At 40.4% G+C, this 20621-nt stretch overlaps 1 protein-coding gene across 1 annotated transcript in view; it reads right to left on the minus strand.

The window, feature by feature from the left end:
* Positions 1–2168: 2168 nt before the first annotated feature.
* BEND2 (BEN domain containing 2) overlaps positions 2169–20621 on the minus strand; it is a 55251-nt gene continuing 36798 nt past the window's right edge. Inside the window, exons 13-18 of the mRNA XM_070603891.1 lie at positions 19911–20051; positions 17416–17616; positions 16223–16344; positions 14358–14559; positions 11021–11224; positions 2169–5158 (exon numbers count right to left, since the gene is read on the minus strand). Of these exons, the coding sequence (XP_070459992.1) occupies positions 4962–5158; positions 11021–11224; positions 14358–14559; positions 16223–16344; positions 17416–17616; positions 19911–20051 (1067 nt within the window). The 3' untranslated portion in view covers positions 2169–4961. The remainder of the gene's footprint in view (positions 5159–11020; positions 11225–14357; positions 14560–16222; positions 16345–17415; positions 17617–19910; positions 20052–20621) is intronic.

Consider the following 20621-nt stretch of genomic DNA (forward strand, 5'->3'; position numbering starts at 1 on the left):
GCACTAGGCCCTGCAAATTATGTAGCCAGTCCTGCATTCAAGTAGATGGAGAAATGGATAAAACCTGTTTCCTGTGATGCAAAATAATGATGTGGCAGCAAAACAATTCCCATGAGCCTGAGGGGGACCTGGAAGGAGCAGGGATAGGAGCTCCTCCATCTGAATGAGTCTTTTTGATAGGAATAAGAATGGCTCTGGGCCAAGGACTAAAGACCAGATGGGACAAACATCTCAGCTGATGATGGCTAAGAAAAATGCCAAGAACCTGATTCTGAAACCCTCTCCCCAGCCTTGGCATTCTATAAGACCCCTAAAACTTAGAAGCAGTTCTGGAGAAAAGGATGAAAATACCCACCCGTTGATATTCTCCCAAATCTGTCTCCATTCATGTCATGGGTTCTTTCCTTGCATTCCTAGGAAACTCAAAAGCCTTGAATGACTAAGGCTAAGTTTCTGCTCCTAGTGCATGGAGGCTCAAAATTAAAATTAAAATTAAATAATTAAAATTTTTTGTAAATTAAAAATAAAAATTGAGTGACATCACCAAGATGGTGACATAGATCTTCGTGACTTCGCTCCCCCTCACAAGAAGAACAGCTAACAACTATTCATGAACGAGACACCACTGAGAGAATCCTAGAACACGGGGGTGAGGCTGAAGCAGCCTTGCACCACAAGACCAAGACAGACTGCACAGAAGGGTAGGAGGAACGGCTGCATGCTGACCCACTGCCCTTCCCCGAGGCCAGTGCAGCACCATGCTGAGCCGTCTCCCTTGAGCATCCAGATCCTCCTATGGGGAGAAAATAGCCCAGGGGAGAACCAGCACCCCCAGCATTGTGGGTCGCTTCACGAGAGTCCCTATTCTGGTCTCTCCCACAGGGATCCAGGGGAATCTGACTGTGAAGAAGAAGTGGGGAGGGGCTTACAACAACCAGCACTTAGATCTTGGCAGACTGAGTTCATACCTGCAGAGCCCAAGTAGTAGTCCCAACCAGCGGCCTTGCTCATCTGCAGAACCAAGGCGGTGGCACACTCTGACCAGAGAACTCACTGGGGTGCAGATCTGCCTGAATTGGGTCCTCAAGCAAAGAGTTTTGCCCTAGAGCCCAGTTTGCCCACGCCCAGGCGAGGAGCTTGGGAGAGTGTCTCCTGACCCCACCTGACCAGGGAGGCTGGTGGGAACACCAGATGCTGGGCCGCACAGGTGGGTGGGTAGAGCTGATTGCCCCCAGAACAAAGCCAGTACTGGGAGTGGAGGGTTCCTGGGCTTTTCCAGGCAGGGAGATTAATTCATAGCCAAGGCTGAGGGTAGCTCCCGGTCCCCCCAGACCAAAGAGCCTGCTTGAAAAAAACTGAGAGTTGCCTCGAGTGGCCTTTCCCCATCCCATCCAAACAACTGAGCTGAAACAAGGCCCCATCTGACTGGAGGGGCTGGTGAGAGTACCTGGAAGGTGTGTAATCAAAATAGAAATTAAGTGGTTATAGAAAAATAAGGTAGTGTTTCTTGTTCACATGTGTTGGTTATGGGCTTTGTACCTATCGCCCATCAATCTTCCAAATTAACTTTACCAATTATTTGAGATTACCAATTATTCCTTCTCACAGTGGATGAGCAGATTTTTTTATCATGATGAAAAAGGTCATTGCAAATTTAACATATTGGGAGTTAAAATAAGTTAGGGTGAAGGCAGAGGGGACAAGTGTTCACTCCCACACAAGAGCGAATGTGGTTATATTGCCACTGTCACAGAACACCACAGTGATACTACTCTACTAGGTGTGGATATGTATGGGATATAAAAAAAAGTGAAAATCAGAGCTCAAAATCTAAGCCGTGCCAGCCAAAATAAAAATGTTACCATATATTTAAATAAATATTAAAATATAAAACAATATTATGCTTTAGTAACACTTATATTTTACCCAGGAAGGACAAAACACTTCCAAAGTTGTCAATATCCTTACAATTACACCCACGATAGTAAATTATTGTTACTGGGTTAAACTATTCTGTTTTGCTCATCAAGCAAGAGAGCAAACTTTCTAACTGTGCCACATTTATGGAATTGGCTGAAAAATGTTATCATTAATTTAAAAAAAAACTGTAGATGACATTAGTAAAAACTCTGTAAAATTACTCCATTTAAAAAAAAACAACCTAGGCATCTGCATTAAGATTTTTTTAAATGTTTATTTATTGCATTTGCTTGGAAAATAAAACAACATATGAAAGATAAATTTATCAAAAACAAGTCTTATGAGCAGGCATTTAAAATGTTTAACATTGGACTGATACAACAACAGAATGAATCTGTAAAAATTTGAAGGCAGAAAAGGTCTAATTCAGTTTAAAACAAAATACAAAACAACTTTATGAAATTTATTTTGCTCAGTCATGTGCTTTTTAAAAAGTTACGTGTATATTATTATGATTAAAACCATGGGGACCATTTTAAACACTTTTTCAAAAAATAAAGAGCATTCTACACTGTGCTATCCAATACAGTAGCCACTATCCACATGTGGCTATTTAAATTTAAATTTTAATTAGCCAAAATGAGATAAAATTTAGTTCCATTGTCTAATTAGCCACATCTCAAGTGCTCAAGAGCCACATGTGGCTAGTGAGTACCATACTGGACAACATAAAATTATAGAATATTAGCAACATAATGGAAAATTCTATTGGACACAGCTAGTCTAATAACTTTTATAAGCAACCATGACAATAAAGTTAACCACATAAATCTTGAAAAAAAATTGTAAATACGAAGTTTTGTTTTTGTAATTTTGCTTCTAATCCAGGCAATATTTCAGATACCACAAAATACAAATCGTATTTGAAATATGCATACACAATTTGAAATGTAACCCTGCCCAGGATATACAGACAGTCCCTGACTTAGGATTTTTCGACTTTATGATGGTGGGAAAGCAATACACATTCAATGCAAACTGTTCTTCAAATTTTGATTTTTTGATCTCCCAGGCTAGTGATATGCTAGTGATAGAGAGAGGAGAGAAAGAAGAGAGAGGAAAGAGAGAGAGACAAAATCGATGGGTTTATCCGGATGCAACCACAAGGAAGAGCTGTAATTTTACTTTTCCATATTAGCTCTATTACCAGTAGTTTGTAAAATTATTTGTGAAACCGAATAGTGAAGCCAAAGATTATCTCAGATGAATTAATCTGAGTAACTCTGGTCAAAACTCTTTTGCCCTGTATGGAAGATTTTTTTGGCTTGAGTTATCTACTTTTTAAGACCATTGTAGGCATAGCCTAGACATAAAAAGATATGCATAGAAATACTATAATTTTTTAAGCTAAAGACAACTAAGAGCAATTTACTTATTTGGTCAAGAGGGTCTTAAAAATTAAATCTCCTATCTTATCTTTATAAAGCTAATCATACCGTTTCACTAAAATTCTTTAAAAGTGGAACTTAATTTTCAAAAGATAAATCGTGAAAATTTGCATCTCTTCTACAAATTGACCAGATAAAACCATCTTAAATTGTCTCACAAATCACAAAAATAGCAAGACTTGTCAACTTTCACACAAATTATATTGTTTGACTGACCTACTTATTACTTTCTATGTAATTTATTCTTTGCTTTGTCAAAACGCTAAAGTTAATTAACGTCAATTATCTAAGACAAAGCCACGGGTCATGAGCCAATGGCCATAACTAAAGATTGAACTCACACAAGGAAAAAATTTGCCTTCTGAACAATAACTAAGAATGCTATAAAACACATGTAACTGGGGACTGCTCAATAAGCTGAAAGCTGAAAGATGGCATTATAACTGACAAAATGTTTCTTAAACACAAATGATCAAACAATGAAGTTATACAGTATTTTCTACGGCTGAAACATTCAAGAACTTTAAAATGAAGTGCTTAAGCTTAAAAGAAAATCCCATTCATTAGCGAAATGGAATTTTTTTTTAATTCTCCAATAACCCTACCAATATCCTTTAAGATCTATTTTTTCTAATTGAATTTCTGATCAAATTTTCCTTCATTTAAACATTGTAAGATTTAAATTTGCATGCATTCAAACTAGTAGGATCAATCAGAAAACACAGTAAACATATTAAACCTTCACTCACACATTTCAGAAACCCAAAAAAATGTTAGTGTCTGAATCTGGTCAGATTCTTTTTATTCATAGTGATCTATTCTTAAATTTAAATTTCTTCAATGCAATCAAAAAGTCTCCTGATAGGATTTTCCATGTTGACTCTTAGCAAACTTCTGTGATAAAATATTCTCAGGAGGTAATTAAAAGAATGCTATTCTTAGGAGTAAATCAAAAGAACACAGGTCTCATCTCTGGAAAGCTCAAGTCAAACAATACGGTGTCAATCCTATGAATCCCCTACTGATGGATGTATAGGAAAGCGAGCAGGGCATTTTGGTTATAGGTAAACCACACCTCCCTTCTGACTCAATGGAGCTTAGACCTAAGCTCCGCAGCGACAATTCACTTGAGAAATATTGAGTCTCCTACCTGCAGGTTCCCACAGTCGCCATTATGGTGTGCCTATCCAACTCTGGCTCTCTACCTCACCAGCTCTATCGGCATCACTGACGCTCAGATTTCACCTGTCATGAAGAGTCAAAGGTGCTATTCTCATTCTACTTTAAAACAGCAATGAAAACGACCTTTAGGAGTTTCCCACCACTCCCTTAATCAGAGGCTCTTATTGGAATACTGCCCATTACTTTGCTCGTGAGATGAAACATTACACATCTTCCTAATGCAATTCCGCCCCTTATGTGGGCAGAAATAGAACAGTGGCTATTTCTTCAGGTGTGAATGCAGAACTACACTGTCACTACAACAGACTAACTTTGGAATTATAATTTGAGAAACTTACAGGATAATGCAACAGTAAAAACAAACAAAACAAAATGAAACAAAACAAGTCGGCTGGCTGACATTCAAGTACTTCAGTCAGTGAAGTCAGGGTTGCCTGGCTCGGGCTCTGCTGAAGGGGTTGTTTCTGGAAGCGGCTGCGATTTGGACATGGACTTGTTCAAGTCATATCTAAGACTACGGATACAGCTGTTGATGGCTGTCACACACAACTTCCACGCAGATCCAGTTTCTGACAGATCACAAGCCGGGTAGACGTCTTGGAGAAACTCTGGTGGTAAAGTCCCAAAACATAAGTTATTTAGAAATCACTTCTCAGAGAAATGAATTTATTCAACTTTACTTCTATTGCTATGTCTATGAAAGGGTCATTAAGACTAACTAATTAAAACACATGGACTATAACTATTATTAAATTACTTGAAATCTTTTCATCTAAAAGGATAATAATATGAAATAGCACCATTCTTAAATCACAATAAAACAATATCCCATGATCTTGCTACATAACCAGAACGGAAATCCTCTGCTGCCATTAGCACCCAACATAGACTTCTCTTATTCTTAAATTGATCAAACAGGCATGTTATTCATTATACCAAATAGAGACATGCTAAAGCTTTGTAATGCACAAGAGGCTGCAGTGTCTTTCATACTTTTAGAGGCAAGATGCTATAATGCCAAATTTTTTGGTACTGCTTGGTTTATCTCAGACAAAAGGAATGAAGAGTCTTTATCTCACAGTTAGAGGAAAACTTCCGTAAGGGAAGGTGACAGAGCAACACAGCTCAAGGAGCACACTTAGAGAAGTGGGAGAACGGACAAAGGGAAAGTGGGGAAGAGAGGTGCTAACCAGAAGAGCAGAGCTGCCCTCAGATACTTTTCGAAGTAACTTCCTAAGTACCTTTGAGCTCTCAGAAAAGGATCTGGTGATCGCCAGCATTAGCTGGCTACCTTAATCTCATTTGTTTTTTGATAGGATTAATAGGCTGGGGAATCAGGACAATGCCATAAACTCAGCATATGTGTCCAAATTTTTTTGCAAGGCATGTGACAAAGTTAAAAAGCTGTCATACTCAAAGGACTAATTAATTAAGAGACCAGCAGTAGCCTGGAAGGAGGCTTTTGGTGGTGTGTCAGTGGATTCAGTAGCGGGCTCTACCTGCTGAACACTTTCATCAACAAAAACAAAGTCATGGAGAGCAGGCATGTCCCCTCTGCCCCGACAGTAAAGCTGGGGCGGATAACGAACAGACTGCAAGACAAACACGGCACCTGCGAAACTTTCAACAGGCTGCAACGAGGACCCTAAACTGGCTGATGTTTCCCAAAATGTGTTCTCTGAAACACTAGTCATAAAAGAAGTTTCTTGGGGCAAAGTTTCCGGTTGTGCAAATGAGAATTGCGACACCCCAGTCAGTTCCCACTGAAAACTCCCACAGTAAAGAGACGTGCTGATTCAAAGGTGAGATGCAGATGCGCTGGGAGGACTCATAAATGAGGAAGGTAGCAATGCATTAGACAACAGAGGGTCAGGATTGTGGAGATCTGGGCGGGCCTGACAGCTAAAGGCATTCAAAACATGTCTTAAAACTGAGTGAAACAGATCTATGGACTGAGGCCCTTGGGTGCCAGATCAAGATCTTTCCTAGACATTTCACTAGAGAGCACATCATTCATGAAGCACCTATTAACATTCAGCTGTCTGAGAGAGCTCGTCAAGATGGCGGTGTGAGCAGACGTTGAACTCGTCTCCTCCCACGAACACAAACAGGTTACAACAATTTTTGGAACAATTACCCCGGATTGAAAACTGAAAACTTGATAAAAAAGAACCCCCACAACAAGGGACAGTCCTGACGAAGGCAGAAGAGACAGGAATTCCTTCTGGAGAGGAAAAAAGCCACCTTTGGGAGCAGCGGAGCTTCTCAGCTGGTCAGGAGGGAGCCACCCTAAGGTATGCAGCCCTCCCTGGAGGAGTGAGGTCTGGAGCAGGGGCGATAATGCTATAAGCATCCTTCAGACTCAGCCCAACTGAGACGGGGGTCTTACTGTCTGGCTTTGCTGGCTATTAACTGCAGCGAGGATACCCCCAGAAAAGCTATTGGCCAAAAGCCGAAAAGACCCGGGTCTTAAAGGGCCCACGCACAAACTCACTCATTGCAGCAACCTGAAATCACCAGAGAGAAGGCTGACAGTCCTTTGGTGAAACGAGACTCACCTGGTGGGCTCTAGGGGCATCTTGGTGGGAGGAGGGACCTCTCCAGAGACTGAGACATTGGTGGGGGGCATTGTTCTGAGCTGGTCCAGGTGTGCTGACACGGACCCTGGTGGGGTCCATTGAGGTTCATCCTGTGGCCTGTTAGCCCAGGGGTCTGCCATGACCACTAGAGCACAGATTTAATCCAGTTCAGCCAGGGCAGGCAACCCGCCCTAGGGACCAGCCCCACCTAACAGCAAGGCCTCAGGCTACTTTTCAGCCTGCATTGACTGGGTGCCTTGATCCTCTACAAGCAGGCAGGCAAGGGTGTCTGCCTCTGTGGGACAGGGCCTGTGTGAGGACAAGGTGAACTGTGGGGGGCATTGGTGGAGAGGTGGGGGCCTCTGCAGTGTGGCATCGGGGTACACTCCAGGGGGTTGAGAAGTGTGCATGGACCAGGACTGTGTTGACGGTGTATGTGGTACTGTGGGGTTTGAGGCTTATCAGCGGCAGAAGACCTGGGCTTCACAAATAGCCATAAAGGATCAGTGACAACATGGATGGACCTTGAGGGTATTACGCTGAGTGAAATAAGTCAGAGGGAGAAAGTCAAATTCCATATGATCTCACTCAGAAGATAACAACAACGACAAACAAACACATAGCATTGGAGATTGGACTGGTGGTTACCATAGGGGAAGGGAGGAGGGCAAAAGGGGTGATTAGGCTCACATGTGAGGGGATGCACTATAATTAGTTTTCAGGTGGTGAACATGATGTAATCTACACAGAAGTCAAAATATATTATGATGTACATCTGAAAATAAATAAATAACTAAGTAAATAAATAAAAACATTCAGCTGTCTTTAAGAACCATAGTTTGGAGAATGCTGCTCTACAAACAGGATTAAATGCAGGAGGAATAAATATAAAATCCTACACTTACAATAAAAAAATACCAACAGTATAAATAGGAACAGCCTAAACACTAACAATATAAGTACTGGATAAATGTCAGTATATAGAAAAAAAGATCTAGGGGGTCTTAGTTGACAAATTTAAAAATGGCAAGTGCCATTTTAGGCTGTATTAACATTGACATAGGTCTTGGCAACAATTTTTTTAATCCGACACCAAAAGCAAAAATAAACAAGTGAGACTACATTAAACTAAAAAGCTTCTGTAGGGCCAGCCGGTGGCACAGCAGTTAAGTTCCCATGCTCCACTTCGGCGGCCCAGGATTTGCTAGTTCGGATCCCAGGTGCAGACCTACGCACTACTTGTCAAGCCATGCTGTGGCAGGCGTCTCACATACAAAGTAGAGGAAGATGGGGATGGATGTTAGCTCAGGGCCAGTCTTCCTCAGCAAAAAGAGGAGGATTGGCAGCAGATGTTAGCTCAGGGCTAATCTTCCTCAAAGTAAATAAATAAATACTAAGCTTCTGCACAGCAAATAAAGCCATAAAATGAAAAGGTAGCCTACTGAATGGGAGAAAATATTTGCGAACCATATATCTGATAAGGGGCTAATATTCAAAATATAGAAAGAACTCATACAACTCAACAGCAAAAATCAAACAATCTGATTAAAAAATAGGCAGAAGATCTGAATAGACATTTTTCCAAAGAAGATATACATATGGCTAAGAGACCCAAGAAAAGATACTCAACATCAGTAATCATCAGGGAAATGCACATCAAAACCACAGCGAGGTATCACCTCACAGCTGTTAGAACGGCTATCACCAAAAAGACAAGAAATAAGAGTGTTGGTGAGAACGTGGAGAAAAGGGAATCCTTGTCCACTGTCAGTGGGAATGTAAATTAGTGCAGCCACTATAGAAAACAGTATGGAGGTTCCTCGAAAAATTAAAAACAGAACTACCATGTGATCCAGCAATTCCTCTTCTGGGTATTTATCAGAAGAAAACAAAAACATTAACTCAAAAAGATATCTGCACCCTCACGTTCATTGCAGCATGATTTACAACAGCCAAGACATGGAAGCAACTTGTGTCCATCAATGGATGAAGAAGTTGTGGTATATATGTATACAATGAAATATTATTCAGCCATAAAAAAGAATGAAATCTTGCCATTTGCGACAACATGGATGGAGCTTGAGAGCATTATGCTAAGTGAAATAAAAGAGAAAGACGGATACTGTACGATCTCTCTTATATGTGGAATCTAAAACAAAAACAAAAATCAAGCTCATAGATACCGAGAACAGATTAGTGGTTGCAAGACGTGGGGGTGAGGGGAGGGAGAAATGGGTGAAGGTATTCAAAAGGTAAAAAAACAAATAAAATGAATACATGTTGCAACATGTATATACATAAAAAAAATAAACTGAAAGAATGGCCTCTTTTGCAGGAGCGATTTTTCAGAGACCAAAAAGCCCAGTCCTCCTCCTAGGGCAGGAACTTCCTCTCCTCTCTGGTCACTCAGCCTTTGCTCTGACTCTCTTCATTCTCCAAGTTCATTTTGTCCTTATATTAAAGTAAAATATGCTTTCTTGTCAGCTTCTCCTCCTTGGGCCTGACTCTGCCCCCAGGACAACGATGATTCTACTGTATTCTCTCTGCTGAAATAACTCACATAGCTGCCCTTCAACAAAGGTGTAGAACCTTGAGTCTTATGGGAAATTTGTTACAATATGCCCTATGTGGATAGTACGCCAAACTCATGCTGAATGTTTTTTACTATAAAAGACATCTTCTTGATTTGTAATATAATTCAACAAGGGATAAAACAAAATGAAATACACAGAATAATATCTTTAGTCCACTTTTAAGGAACTCATCTATTTCAGATATTAAAGAACTATAAAAGTCACCTTTTTGTCCCTCACTTAAAAAATTTTTAATTAGAAAGACACTATTTCTTCTATAAACACCTTCATTTCCAAATTGGTTACAGACTCTGTGTTCTTTTTTTACCATAAGATAAGAGGAATTGGGTTTTGGTTTTTTGCCTGGTGGGTTAGCTCAGTGATGTTCAAACGGCAAATCGTGACCAATTACTAGGTCGTGAAATCAGTGACAGCAGCACTTTAAAAAAAGAATGTAACAGGATAGAAAACACTGGAATGTAATTCTCATAAAAAAAGTATTGTTTTTGAAACTTGTGCTTCAGTTTTTTCAAAATCACACACACACATATACTGAGTCACAATGTAAAATGTATTTCTTACTAAGAGTTGCAGTAAAATTTTAAAAAGTTTGAAAACAATTGGATTAGATGATATCAAATGCTTATGAAAGGTGCTGTAAGCCAGGTTTCTTTAGTCTGAAACACAAGTGTTGTTCAAATTTGTTAGATACGAAACATGTGATGTGAAGGGAAGACCCAAGGAGGAACCAACTGAGATCAATCCGGGGCTCAGAACTCCATCTTCGCTGGGTACCAGGGACATGAGTAAGAAATATTCGGCTTCCTGCTTTGTCCAAATTGAAGATTTCACAGAATTGCTTTCGGAAGCTTTCTTACTTCATCTATATATGTCATAGATAAAGACCACACTCTGCTCATGTGCACGAGAAAAAGCTACCAAATTAACCTGCTGTGCTATTGTTGACACTTTTACAAACTGACAAAGCCCAGCAGCTTTCACCTTGATCCTCAGTAGAAGAAAGTGTTTGAGTTTCCATACGCCTGGCTGTCCATACCAGGGAGCCACAGTCAATAATGCCTTTCCTGTTCTAATAATACCATTCAAGACAGAGCAATTAGCCCTGAGAACCCAGGGGCAAAAAGAACCATGATTCCGAACCTGCTCCTTGCTAGACCCTAATGAGGGAATTAGTGAGGGCTCTGTCTCTCCTCCGAACACACACAAACTGAGTGGATTTCTCTTTCTGCCCTTCTCTAACGCAATTTGCTTTTATTTATTCTCACACACTTGACATGTAACAAGACACGTAACAAACCTCGGAGAGCGTTAATCCTGTTGGAGTTCAGGGCACCAATGCCCCGCCACACACTGCCGTAGACGTTACTTTTTATCAGGACCTCCTCTGAGAACAGGCTGCGAATAAGGAATCTGGCTGCCAGCTCTGGGCGAGGCCTCTCTTTTGCTACATTCAGAAGTGAAACTGGCATCCGTATATTTCTACTTGGATTTCCAAGATAGTCTTGAAGCAAAAGAGAAAGAAGAGGTCAATTTTCATGGCAGATTTTTAGGTTTTTAACAGGCTGTAATAGAAAGGGTGATTTTTCTGAATTTTTAAGCTCAAGAGTTTGAGAGGTTAAAAAAATTAAAGCCTGAAGTTTTTAGGCTATCATGAAACAGCATGAGAAATAAGGCAGGAATCACTGCGGATGTGATGACATGGGCTCTGATCGTTCGAGAGGACAATTCTCTGTTCTGCTGCCTTTTAGGATACGATCAGCTTTAACAGTACATTTAGTAAGAAATGCTATGTAATTTTAATGCATCGTTTTCCTACTTATAAAACGGGCATTTTCTTTTTTTTAAATGAGCCTTTTCAAAAATAAGCACCATGATTCTTACTGAAATATTTATAATTTTAAAAATGTAAATTTTTTTTGGTATTAGACTGATTTAAAAATCACCAAGTTCATCTTAGATATCATATTTTAGATAACTTATTTGAACTGAAAAATAAACGTTAAGTCTGTTTTCATTTCTCAACTCTACAGCCTAATCAACACCATCTCTCTTCAGTCCATAGTGATCCAAATTAACCAAACTGTACTTGAAAAATATATTTTACATATAATAAAGAATTATTTGAAGGAAATATATTAGAGAAAAATGATATGATTCTTACAAGTCAATAAGCATATTTTCCATCTTGGAACATCCATCATTTATTGGGTGATGGTATAAATTGCTGAATCCCACAGGTCCAAGATTTAGCAAGAGAGATTAAATTATTTAAAAATTCACTCAGTGGGTCCAAAGACTTAACTCTGGAAGATCAACCTAGCAATATTTATCAAGGGTCAGAAAAAAGGTTAATACTCTTTAACTTGGTAATTTGAATTCTGAGAATGTAACTTAAGAAAAGAATCCAAAATACATAAAAAGCTACATGAATGACAATTTTTTTGGCAGCATGATTTGCATAATTGATAATCCCCTCCAAAAAATCCTCAAAAAACTTTTGTAAAAACAACAAAAAGAGGGACATAGTTAAATAAATTAGGGTACACTTACTGGAGTGTTATATACCTGTTTAAAGCAATGATTATGAAGACTGGAGATTCTTGAGGAAAAACATATATCAAGTTTAAAAAGAAGAGTAATTATGTGGAAGCCATAATGTTTTAAAAGATTTGTAAGAAAAAAATTTAAATGTCCACAACAGTTTTTTTTTAGTGTGAGTCATTTCTCTGTGTGTGTTTGGGGTTTTTTTGGTGAGGAAGATTGGCCCTAACATCTGTTGCCAATCTTCCTCTCCTTTTTTTTTGTTTCCTCCCCAAAGCCCAAGTACACAGTGGTATATCCTAGTTGTAAGTTCTTCTAGTTCTTCTATGAGGGACGCTGCCTCAGCATGGCTTGATGAGCGGTGCATAGGTCCCCGGGCCACCAAACCTCGGGCTGCCAAAGCAGAGCATGCGAACTTAACCACTACACCACTAGGCCGGCCCCCACAACACTTTTTTAAGGTATCTTGACTGTGAGAGCTTTACTTCTCTCCTAAACATTTTCCAGTGTTTTAAATAAAATAGTCTAATAGACTACACACAAATTGGGGTGGCTTCCTGACTCACAATTGGCTTAGTTGCCCTGTCCCCTGGTTCGAGCTGAGTCAGGGGCAGAGACACGTGACCCAAGCTCCCCAAATTGGATACTTTCTCCTGGGGATCTGAACAGGGACAAGCGAAACCTAGAACCTAGATCTCATGGAAGCTGCAGACATGGAGCCCCAGAGCCCTCGATGGACCCCAGACACCACAGTCTTGGGGCCTCTCTGGCCCCTGCCTGCGGCTCGGTTAGTTGTTTGCTTCTTTAAATCTAGGAGCTATTCATCCAGTGATTTTTGTTCTAGTGGTTTAATTTAGCCAGAGTCTGGTTCTATGGTGTACAACCTGAACAAATATAGCAGTTATATCACTTTTGTAATGGAGAAAATCCACTATAAAGATACATCATTTAAATACTTCCTCTTGAACAGATTCACAGGTAGTATTCTACTTAGGGTTGACATGGGGGCAGGGGAGAGACAGAAAATAGTTTTTCTACCTCAGGTGCCATTAAACCCCAGCATCCTGGGGAAGACGCACTGGGAAGCATGAGTGGCAGGTGGCACAGTCACCTATGGAACCCACTGCCACTTGACACTGATGAAGCAGGACGTGCCTTGGGCAGACAGCTAGCATTCTGAGGAATAGGAGTCACTAATTCAAGTAGAAACTCTTTACGAGGCACGTGCAATGTGCCCAGCACATAGAGAGCAAGACCCCTGAATGCTTCTGGCTCATCCAGCTGTAGCTCCTTCTTGTTTTAATTTTTAAATTTTTTTTTTTTGAGGAAGAGTAGCCCTGAGCTAACATCTGCTGCCAATCCTCCTCTTTTTGCTGAGGAAGACTGGCCCTGAGCTGACATCCGTGCCCATCTTCCTCTACTTTATATGTGGGATGCCTACCACAGCATGGCGTGCCAAGCCGTGCCACGTCTGCACCCGGGATCCAAACCGGCAAACCCTGTGCCGCTGAAGGGAATGTGCGAACTTAACCGCTGCGCCACCGGGCGGGCCCCTGTAGCTCCTTCTTTACCTGCCTAACCTGAGAGGTCACACTGGCCAAAGGAGTCAGCTGAGAACTGCTCTCTGAAGGAAAAATGACAGATTTAGCTTGATGTTAAAAACTGTCAGTCTCAGAACTAGTATCTATATTTCATTAACTCATTAATATAAGAGATCAAGTTGTCTAGACTTATTATGAAAAATCTCAAACGTACATAATAGTAGAGAAAATAGGACAACGAGCCCCATAAATTCATCACCCAGATTCAACATTTATCATCAAAAGAACTTATTTTAGGGGCTGGCCCCGGTGGCGCAGCAGTTAAGTTCGCACGTTCCACTTCTTGGTGGCCAGGGTTTGCCGGTTCGGATCCCGGGTGCAGACACAGCACCGCTTGGGACACCATGCTGTAGTAGGTGTCCCACGTATAAAGCAGAGGAAGATGGGCACAGATGTTAGCTCAGGGCCAGTCTTCCTCAGCAAAAAGAGGAGGACTGGCAGTAGTTAGTGCAGGGCTAATCTTCCTCAAAAAGAACTTATTTTAAAACTCACCCAGTGTTTCACCAGATGCCACAGAATTACCAGTGGCAGCTTCTCTCATTTCTTCAGGGAGAGCATTGTTGTGCTGCTGAGGATCTCCATCTTCTCCTGTTTCTACGGCAGCGGTTTGCTGAGCTAACTGGGAAGCGCCTTCACCGTCCTCGCCATCCCTTCTATTATCAGCATCTGCAGACGGTGGTGTATTGACAGTCTGCTGAAACACAAAATTGTATCTGTAAACAAAGTCCCATAGTGCGAAATACGGACACGCTCCATCATCTACCAGGGCCCCCAGGTTGGTGGGGAAGCAACTGTCTCTAGCAAGGTGGGTACAGGCTGCGAACATTGTGTGCCGTGATAAAAGCAGCACAGGTGTGGATCTTCCTCAAGCTGCCACGATGTGCTGCTTCTTGGGGGCCTTGGTAGCTCTCTCTAATGAACCGAATGATAACTGCTGGCACAAAATAAGTGCTTAATAAGCATTTCATGAATAAATGAGTTTCTTGAAGATGACAACTTTTTGTTTGTTTTTTAACGTGTTTGTTTGTTTTCTCTTTCCCCAGTGACTTTCAAATCTGGCTGTACATTCGAACACTTGAATCACCCTAGAGATTTATTTTTAAAGCTGTGCTTAAGCCCCGTGGGAGGGAGTGGGAGAGCTCAGGTGTTAATAACTTTTTTAAAGAGTGTCTCACGTGATTCTAATATATAATGAGGGTTGATGTCCAGGCTTCTCAAACTTCAATGTGCACACACGTCACCTGGCAGTCTTGCTAAAATGCAAATTCTGTCTCAGTGAGACTGGTGTGGAACTCAAGACTGTGTTTCTCACCAGCTTTCCAGCACTGCTGGGGCTGCGGGTCCGTGGACCCACGTTGAGCGGCGAGGACCTGCCCTCTCCTAGTCAGCTACACAGCAGGCACTCGGCAGATGCTGCTTCTCTTCTGACGCTGAAGCAAATATGCAAATGGCCATTTTCCAGGCAGTATCATAATTTTACATTCAAATGTTTGGGGTGCAATTTTTGTAGGATATAAAAGGGAATGTGAAAAATAAGCAGATTCGGTCTCAGACAGATGGTGCTTGAGCTACCACTGAAATCAAGCCGCTCACCAAGAAAACATAAGCTCGGCTACAGATATTCTTGGCAAATGGTTTCCATAAACTTACTCCGGAGACCCAGGAGTGACTAGACATGGTGAGAATAAAAGGAGGTTTTTAGAGAGGTGGAAGGAAATTAGGAATTGTCATTAAGTTAAATGCTTCGCCAGGAGAAGGCAACAGTCATGACAGTCTTCCCTACTGGCCCATTCCCGTTAAAAAATCTCTACTGCACCCTGAACACAGAATGGATGAGAGGGAAGCCAGAGTCCTGTTTACCATGTAACGATACAGAGCATAAAAGATCTCTGAGAGCTTAACCTCATGTCTATGCATTATTTTCACCAGGTTCTGCCATCACTGAAAGTGAGCAAGTAATAAAGTGCCTTCCTTTTCTCTTGTGCCATCCTTAACTGCCACTAGAACAGCTAAGCAGCGCCAGGCTGCTCTTTTCTGTGTTACTCAGTGGGATACTAAAAAAGACTTGCCAAATATCTTTGCAGCTGAAACCTTTTTCTAGTCTAGCCATTGGCTTCAAATATACTAATTATAACACTCTGGTTGATTTATCTTAGGGCAATTTTGATGGAACATAAATATCAAAGAGTGAAATAAACAGGCAATATGATTTGAGAGACGTACCCTGCCCCTAAATTAAATAAACTAGATGGCAAGCACGTGGCCTGAGGAACCTGCATGTCATGCTATCAGTTCTGGAGTTGTTCACAGGACGCACTTATACAGCAGCAGCCATAGTTAGATGGAAAAGAACTTACTGTCATTTTTCTGGCTTCGAAACATAAATAGCGGATCAGAGAATGGATATCGGCAACACAGTTTTTCCAGTCTTCTCCACATTCACGCAAGTCATGGTTGGGAAAAATTGTTGCCAGATATTCTGCAAATAGCAGAAAGCATTCATGAAATTAAAAAAAATAATAAACTGATGAGAAATTTTTTATTTAAAATACTGAAATTTTCCCTTTTTAATTGTCATTCCTTTCTCTCTTTCTGAGAGTTGAGAAATTCCACCCAAAGAGGATGCTTTGCTGAATATCTCAATGTGCAACTGCATAAAACACTGACCTAGGGAGCCAAAAGTGAAGTTTTGGTGCTTAAAAAAGGCAAGTAACCAAAAGTCAACTATTTCAGGGTGCTAATGCCATTTAATAACCCCATGGATAAGTTACAACTAAGAATAAAAGGAAATCTGTAAAGAGAAAATGGTGTTATTGCAAACATTTTTACACCAGGGTCTATTTATCTGTGCATATTACATGTCTGTCTTCCCCATAAGCTATTCCCTCTGCCTGGAACACCCTTCCTATTTTCTTTACCTAGCTAAGGAACCCTTCCAAATCTAGCTCAGAAGTCTTGTCTTTAGTAAGCCTTCCCTAACAAGTAGTTGCTCTGCTCTCTGAGCCCCCACACTACCACACTGGACTGGAATGGATCTGTTTCCTCCAACGGGTCCCTTTCTAGACTATGAACTCCTCGTGGGCAGAAGTACTTATTCATTGTTGTATCCTCAGCGCCTCTGAATTCTAAGAACTCCATACACATTCCTGGAAGGCAGGAAGGCAGGAGGCTAAAGTGGATTAATCATGAGATTCTACTTCTGTGTTGCCAGTTACTAGCACTGAAATATGTTTTATTCTTCCACCTTTTTTTTGGCTTTTTCTTTATTTTTTAGTACCAAGTTTCAGCACTGAAGAATTGCCTTAGTACTAACCATAAGCAACTATAATCAATAAAGTTTGTCTTATTCCACCAGTCTATAGACAAGCTTTATTCTTTAGAAGTTGTTATTCATTACATACTATTCAATTATAAAATCTAGGTCAGACAGGTAAAAAAATGAACAGTTCTAAGATTTACACAGACTTCATCATTATTTCTTCAACTGCTATTAACATTCATCAGATGACTAAATGATGATAAAACAAGATTCCATAATGACTTTACATACCTCTTAATGCAGCTATTTTGTTTGGATCTAGGGGTTGGCAGCCTTGGGAAGTGATACCTACGGAGCTGCAAATCAGAACTTCCTTGGAGAACAAAACACGAACCAAGTAGCAGGCTGCGTGCTCAGGTGTGGTCTTCTTTTGTGCAGCCACCAAATGACTACCAAGTATTCTGACATTTCTCCTTGGATCACCAAGATAGCCTTTAAAAATACAGAGAAAAAGTAAAATCCTCATTTTTTCATGCAAGGCTACCATGAAAGTGCCTAAGAAAATTAAACTGATTGATTTCTAATTCACAAATTTCTACTTGGGTGAATTTTTTTCTACATTTCTCTCTTCTTTTCCTTAAATGAATCTCTTTCCGCATAACTGTTAGCATTTTTCACCTTTGCTAGTCTTGAATTTGCTATACTTGAAACAATCTGTTCATTGTCTTGAATAAATTTAATTCTTAGGCTGCAGGTGCATATGTAAACATGTTGCTCTGCGATCCCACTGCTCCCTTTTACCCTCTAAAAGTACACTCAGAGCTATATTTCTTAGCGAGTATATGTTCCGTGAAGACAGTTTGAAAAGTATGGGTGGGTATAATTGAGAAAACTTGAAAATTTATTGAGTATCTACCATATATCAGGCACTGTGCTACTAAATACGTTACATCTATAAGTCATCCTAACAACTTATTCCCACTTAGCAGATGAGAAACTGAGGCCCAGAAAAGATAAGTTATTTGAACAAGATCACATTGCTAGTTACAGAGCCAGTTTTAAAATCTAAGTCTGTCTGTTTCCAAGCCAAGTGCTCTGAACCATCAACCTTCTGCTAACGTCGTCCATTCTTTTTTCTATTTCTTTTTTTAAAACACGAAATTGAAATCATACTTTACATAGAGTTTGAATCTTGCTTTTTCAGTTAACACTATATTTTGAGCATTTCTCTATTTTCTTTTGTTTTCTTTCATGTCTGCCTCCCTGTCATCATGATTTTCCTGACTGGTGACATTTGCATTGCACTTATGTTCTGGGCATTGTGTTAAGAGCTTTAAACGAATTCTCCCATTTGAGCCTCACAATTCTATGAGGTAGGTACTATAATTTTTGTCACTTCACAGATGAAGAAACTAATATTTGGGTGATAGGAGTGGCTTAAGTTCACACGGTTAGTAAGACAAAGAGCCGGGATTTGAACCCAGGCAGTCTGACTCAGGAGCCCATGCTCTTAACCATCGTGCTTTACGGCCTCATGTACTGTCGACACAGCAGGAGTCACTTAACTAATTCCCTATGGTTGCTTATTTGGCTGTTTCCAATTTTTCATGATTCTGTAAAGAACATTTTTGTACCAAAATTTTAATACAAATCTTTTTTTAAATTATGCCTTCTGATAGAAGTGGGATTACTGAGTCTACTGGCATATTTTTATGAATTTTTATACAAATTACCCTTCAGAAAGTTTTCACCAATTTATACTTTGTGTGTGTGTGTGTGTGTGTGTGTGTGTGAGAGAGGAGAAATGGCCCTGAGCTAACATCTGTGCCAATCTTCCTCTATTTTATGTGGGATACCACCACAGCGTGGCTTGATGAGTGGTGCTAGGTCCACACCCAGGATCCGAACTTGCGAACCCCAGGCTGCTGAAGTGGAGTGCGCGAATTTAACCACTATGCCACCAGGCAAGCCCCTACTAATTTATACTTCTAACAACAGCATATCATAGTGCCCATTTGGAAGAAAGAGCACAATTTTTAAAGTTTCTCCTCATTTGGGTAACAAAATAATTTAAAGCAAAAGGGTCTCCTCTAGGACAAAAGTCAGCAAACAATAGCCCACAGGCCAATGCCATCACTGGTTTTTGTAACTAAAGTTGTATTGGAATACAGTCACGCCCATTCATTTGCCTACATCTGTGGCTGCTTTCATGCTAAAACAGCAGAGTTGAACAGTTGTGACAGAAACCAGATGGCCCACAAAGCCTAAAATAGTTACTGTCTAGCCCTTAACAGAAAATGTTTGCTGAGCCCTGCACTAGGATATTAATAAGATATTAGCTACTTAGAAGTAGAGACACAGAGGAGCTATAAAATATTAGGAAGGCTTTCCCTTAGAGGCCACGGAACCTGGGGTCTCCTCATGTCTGCCACTGTGGTGTGGCAGGCAATACAAGAGACTGTTAAGAAACATGAGCTTTAAAGTCAGAGAACTGGGTTAGAGTTCCAGAACTGGCACTCACCAGCTCTGTGAATTTGGGAATGGGGCTAATAAAAGTACCTACACCGTGAGGTCATTATGAGTGTTAGTGGAGAAGAGGCATGTCGGTTGATTAGCACAGTGCCTGGCACATAGCAGACACTCCATAAACGTTAGCCATCTTTATTAATAACACCTAAAACCAGCCTCAAAATAGGAAATAAACATCTTCCATTAGCTTGTATAAAGAATGTTGAGGAATATAGGTTAAATAGTGCCACTTGTAATATGTGTCATTTCACACTCACCGAAGTTGCAAGGGAGGCAGGAAGAAGATGAGGAAGAATCTTGGCTACTGTCACTATCCAATACGGTTGAGTGATTCACTGTTTCAAAGTTGTTTTCCATCCTGTTGTCTATTTTTACCAATACATCTACAGGTAAAAGTGCTGAAAGAAAAGAATTCTCAACCAAAATTCTATATTCAGCAAACTATCCTTCAAGTCTAAAGGGGAAATAAACACATTCTCAGACAAAAGAAAACTAAAAGTATTTGTCACTAGCAGACTTACTCTTAAAGAATGGCTAAAGGAAGGTCTTCAAACAGAAAGGTTATGATGACAGAAGGAATCTTAAAGCATCAGGAAGGAAGGAGGAACAACAGAAAGAGCAGAGGTACGCATGCAGAGAAACTCAATCATCCATACATTGCCGGGGGAGAGGTAAAATGGACCAGCCACACTGGAAAACAGTCTTGCAGTTTCTTACAAAACTAAACATGCTATAATAACCACATGACACAGCAATTTCACTCTTGGGCATTTATCCCAGAGAAATAAAAGCTTGTAATGACACAAAAACCTGCACATGAGTGTTCCTAGCAGCTTTATTTGTAATAGCCAAAAACTGTAGTAAACAACCCAGATGTCCTTCAACAGGTAAATGGTTAAACTGTGGTAAATCTGATGCCATAGAATTCTACTCAACAATAAAAAGGAATAAAGAACAGAAAGAGCAGA

Source organism: Equus przewalskii, chromosome X (genome assembly GCF_037783145.1).
Source record: "Equus przewalskii isolate Varuska chromosome X, EquPr2, whole genome shotgun sequence".
In the NCBI taxonomy this organism is placed as follows: domain Eukaryota; kingdom Metazoa; phylum Chordata; class Mammalia; order Perissodactyla; family Equidae; genus Equus; species Equus przewalskii.